We start from the raw sequence: 5,230 nt of genomic DNA, 5'->3' as shown, positions 1-5,230 counted from the left end.
CGCGTGTATGGCCTGGGTCAACTCTTTGGCGTTTGTGCTTCTCTCCACTTGTATGCTTCCTTCCTTGCTTCCTTTGATCCATGCCTAGCCTATTTCAACCTGAGATTACTAACAAACACATCAAGGCATCTTATGGAATCAAAGAGAAATTAGAACTCATCAAAATGAGGCTTAAAAGCATGTTTTTACACTTAAGCACAAATATGGGAGAGACAACAAAACCATGCTAATTCATAGGCTAAATGTGACAAAAGGCTATCAAGATGTTCTAAATTTAATACAAAACAAACCGTCAAATTGGGGTTTGTCAGTGTGCTGCACCGGCTGGGGTTGGAGATGGATTTTTGGATGACCCAGATGACGATGATGTCGAGCCGGATATGATTGCTGATGACAGTGGCGATGATGTCGGAGCAAGTGAGCCTACTGGGGTGGGCGGTGGTTCTAGATCTGGCACACAACAGTATCCTCCACATTTTTCCTCTTTGGACTTGGATGCCATGAGGCAGGAGGGGGTTCCTAGGCAGCCGGCTGGATTTGGCGCTAGAGATAGCGAAGGGTCTGCAGGTCTGACAGAGTTTCAGGTTGGTCAGCAATTTCAGGATAAAGATGAGGCCCTGTTAAGTGTGAAGACTTACAGCATCCGTCAAGGGGTACAGTACAAGATCGTGGAGTCTGACTATCGCTGGTATGTGGGTAAGTGTTCTGAGTTCGGGAATGGGTGCACCTGGTTGATTCGCCTGAGTCTCCGACAGCGCAAGGGCCTTTGGGAAGTCAAACGCTACAACGGACTGCATACGTGTCTCGCGACCTCCATCTCCAGCGACCACAGGAGTTTGGATTACCATGTGATATCGGCATTCATTATGCCAATGGTTAGGGCTGATGCATCCGTCAGCATCAAGGTGTTCCTAAATGCCACTGCCGCACACTTTGGGTTTAGGCCGACGTATAGGAGGGTCTGGTTGGCCAAGCAAAAGGCTGTTGCCCTCATCTATGGTGACTGGGATGAATCGTACAATGAGCTCCCAAGGTGGGTGTTAGGAGTCCAGTTGACGATGCCTGGTACTGTTGCAGTCCTTAGGACGAGTCCTGTTCGTGTTGGTGCACAACTGGACGAGTCTCAAGCTTATTTTCACAGACTATTCTGGACGTTTCCACCGTGTATCGAGACATTCCGTCATTGCAAGCCCCTAGTTAGTATTGACGGCACCCATCTCTATGGCAAGTATGGGGGAATGTTGCTTGTCGCGATTGCACAAGACGGGAACTCCAACATACTCCCTGTGGCATTGCATTAGTCGAGGGTGAGAATGCTGAGTTGTGGGCCTTCTTTCTCTCCCACCTGCGTGAGCATGTGACACCGCAGCCGGGTTTGCTGGTTATATCGGACATGCATAACGGCATCAAGGCCGCGCTTGAGGCTCCTGACGGAGGATGGTTACCTCCGTCTGCATACCGGGCATTCTGCATTCGACATGTAGCGGCAAATTTTGCCCTAACCTTCAAGGGCAAAGATGCAAGGAGGCTACTTGTGAATGCGGCGTACGCTAAGACCGAGGTCGAGTTCCATTACTGGTTTGATATTCTGAGGTCTGAAGACCCGGCGATGTGTGAATGGGTGAACCGGATTGAGTATTCATTGTGGACACAGCATTGTGATGAGGGGCGTAGATTCGGACAGATGACGATGAATATCTCTGAGTGTGTGAAACTCAATCCTTAAGGGTGTCAGAAACCTTCCTGCGTGCTCGCTAGTGAAGGCAACAAACGGAAGGTTGGCTGAATTATTTGTTCGCAAAGGGAGAGAGGCTGAGGCATAGCAGGGAGCCGGACAACAATTTAGTCAGCACTTGGTAAAGTGTATAGAGGCCAACTTGAAGACGGCTAGGTGCTTCACAGTGACTTTGTACGACAGGGATAACTCTAGTTTACCGTCGCAGAGATGACTCCTACTGGTTCTTTCTCACTAGGTAGCTACAGAGTCTCATTTGCATATCAGACATGTGACTGCAGATACTTCCAGGCACTTCATTTCCCGTGTCCCCACGCACTGGCATGCTGTGCCTACTCACGGCTTACATGGGAGCCTTACGTCCACCAAGTGTATCGTCTTAGTTCGGTCTTCAGTGTGTATCGGATGGGTTTCACACCTCCCATTCTGGAGGGTTTCTGGCCACCATATGACAGGCCGAATGTCATCCCAGACCCGAATAAGAGGCGTGTGAGAGAAGGTCGTCCGAGGTCCACTTGGATAGGACCAATTTGGACGAGGCAGACCCGAACTGGCCAAAGAGATGTGGGTTTTGTCGGTAGCCCGGCCACACACGTCGGAGTTGCCCACAGCTCCGAGGAGCAGAGCACACACAGGGACATGATTAGGTGTATTGCTAGCTTTCGTACTTTTGTTATTTCAATTTCGTGTTCATATTCCAATATTTTCGGTTTTCTTACTTATAGTTGGTAAATCATAAAATTTGTTACTTGTTAGTGTGATGTACTGTGAATGGGATCATATTTAATGAATATTTTTGTTTCCGGAGTTTTAAACAAAATATATTTTGAATGCACACCGGAATAACAAACTTTACGAGTTAAATTAAGACATTAGGCAGAAACTATGTTAGTAACAGAAATTAGTATGGAACGAATTGTTAGTAATTCGAACCAACCTAGTTCGAATTACTTTTTCATGCAATTTCACTATAATTTGAACCAGCTCGATTCGAATTACTTGGGGAGTGGTTCACCTCTGTAATTCGAACCAAGGTAGTTTGATTTATACTAGTTGTAGTTCGAACCAAGTTGGTTCAATTTATTTGTTATTGTAGTTCGAACCAAGCTAGTTCGAATTACATAGTAATGTGCTTTGGCTGATTCGTGAAACAATTTTCAGTTTGGCTGATTCGTGTTATTTTTTTGCTCTCTTGGTTTATATATGTTTTTTGCCCTAATTCTAAATAGTAATATATATGTTTTATTTCTGATTTGCCTTTATAGGATAATTGGCAAAAAAAGTGGATTAAATAAGTAGTAAAGTAAATGATTAAATTAGTTTTCGAAATTTTTTTTATTGAATTCGTCCTTTAAAAATTTTAAATTAGTCATTGTAGTTTTTTTGTTACTTTCATTACTAACGACGTGAAAATTTGTTGATGTGACATATTACGTGACACTACAACACACACTTAATAGTCCTAATTGACGGCTAACATGATACGTTTATAAAATTAGAGCAAATCAAGCCCAATGGATTTCAATACATCAAGTTATCCCCTCAATTATATTTTGATTTGATCTAATTTCATAAATTTATCATGTTAATAGTCAATTAAGACTTCTATGTGTGTGTTGAAATATCACTTAAGATGCTACATTAATAAATTTTGGCATTGTCAATAAAATAATGATGGAAGGACTAATGCGATTAATTTAAAATTTTTGAAAGACAAATTTGATTAAAAAAACTTGGGGACTAATTCAAAGAACAACTGATCATATAGGAACGGATTTGACCATTTATCCATAAGTAATAAGTAATTTTTTCTTTTTTTTAAGAAAAAGAAAAGCAAAGAAAGGGCATTGGGATAAAATATAGCAATGCCATTGTGAGCTCTGAAAAAGATAAAAGTAGAGATATCCATGAAACGTTGTTGACTATTCTGTTGCATCCTACTCCTATGAATACTCTTTTCACTCTAATTGTGCCTTCACACACGGAGAAATAGTGAAAAAAACTTTCAGTTTTGGTTTTTGTTTCTCATAAGAGAGAGAGAGAGAGAGAGAGAGAGAGAGAGAGAGAGAGAGAGAGAAGGGTGTTACCTTTTGAAGTTGAGTTTACCTAAAATTATGAACTTTATGAATGCTGATAAAAGTACTCATCAAACAATAAAATTAACATTATACTCAAAAAAGATGAATTTTGTGTGACAAAAGTATCTAAATTCTAATTTTTTGTTGACTTTTTAATAAAATTTCCAAATTACCTCTACCATTTCTCTTCAACCTCAACTCCACACAATCTTTTCTTCTCTAAATTTTAAACTTTCACAACCCTCAATTAACACCAACTTAACCATATTTTCTCTTCTTTGCTACTCCATTACTGTCACCATAACGATGTCGACATCAACTACCTCAACAAATCTATGGTTATGTTGAAGCAGAGCAAAACGAAAGAAAGTAGAACTTAAATTCGACGGCAAGTTGGAGCTTGTGACAGTACTAGGCAATGACGTCAGCAATGGCAGCAAGGTCTCCTGTGTCTATTGTCACCTTCTTCTCCCTCAGCAACCATCTCCCTAGCAGCGAATCTCGATAGAGGTTATTTCAGAATCATTAAAATCAACCACAATCAAAGTTTATTGCAGTTCCATACAAAATTAATAAGAAAAATATAAATAAATAATCATAAACATTATTCCAAATTACAAAATCATATAATCAAAAAGACAAAAACTCAAAATCATCAAAATTACGTAATTAACAAAAAAATGAACAAGCACAGCTTACCGGCAGTAAGGGAGGCACAAAACTGATGGCAAGGCAGGAATAAAACAGACAGCAAGGGAGGGAGGAACAAAATAGAACTGCTGGCAAGGGAGGGAGGAACAAAACAGAACTACCAGTGAGGAGGAACGAAGAGACAAAGACGCAGAGTGAGCAGCTTAGAGAGAGAATATGAGAAGAGGATCAAGAAACCATATAGGAAAAGAGAAGAAGAGCTTGTGCGAGAGAAAAGAGGGCTAGACGTGACAACGTAAAAGAGAAGAGGATGGAGGAAAAGAGGTCGAGCAGAGCTTAGCTTCCAGAGGCAATGACGACTGCCTACAGCAATGACACCCTCTAGCCGAGGAGAAAAGTTCGGCAATGGTGGGCTAGGCACTAGCTTAGTGGGGGGTTTTTAAAGCACTACTGCTGTTGAAGTTTGAACTCCGAATGTGGATTAGTGGGAAAAGAAGAAACATAAAAAAGAAGAGATTGTGTGGAGTTGAGGTTGAAGATAAAGAGTGGGAGTAATTTAATAATTTTATTAGAAAGTCAACAAAAAATTAGGGTTTTGGTACTTTTATCATACGGAACCCATCCTTCATGAGTATAACGTTAGTTTTCTTGTTTGATGGGTACTTTTGTCAGCGTTCGCAAAGTTCATGGATGCAAATGGTTATTTTTCCATTACAAAAAGATAAAAAAATCTTCCTTTTACAATTGATTGGCCAACGACAAACTT

At 40.9% G+C, this 5,230-nt stretch overlaps 1 protein-coding gene across 1 annotated transcript; it reads left to right on the top strand.

Moving 5' to 3' along the window:
• The first annotated feature begins 380 nt into the window (after nt 1-380).
• LOC107484930 (uncharacterized) lies at nt 381-1,301 on the top strand. Its single transcript, XM_016105484.1, has one exon. The coding sequence runs from the start codon at nt 381-383 to the stop codon at nt 1,299-1,301; it is 921 nt and encodes a 306-aa protein (XP_015960970.1).
• The last annotated feature ends 3,929 nt before the right edge of the window (nt 1,302-5,230 follow it).

The sequence above is a fragment of the Arachis duranensis genome, chromosome 4 (genome assembly GCF_000817695.3).
Source record: "Arachis duranensis cultivar V14167 chromosome 4, aradu.V14167.gnm2.J7QH, whole genome shotgun sequence".
Classification (NCBI taxonomy): domain Eukaryota; kingdom Viridiplantae; phylum Streptophyta; class Magnoliopsida; order Fabales; family Fabaceae; genus Arachis; species Arachis duranensis.
Note: the sequence above shows the minus strand (reverse complement) of the source record. Positions and strands in the feature narration are given on the sequence as shown.

Bases quoted from the DNA above. Each gene is read 5' to 3' on its own strand.
- LOC107484930 (XM_016105484.1), top strand. From the start codon at position 381: ATGATTGCTGATGACAGTGGCGATGATGTCGGAGCAAGTGAGCCTACT.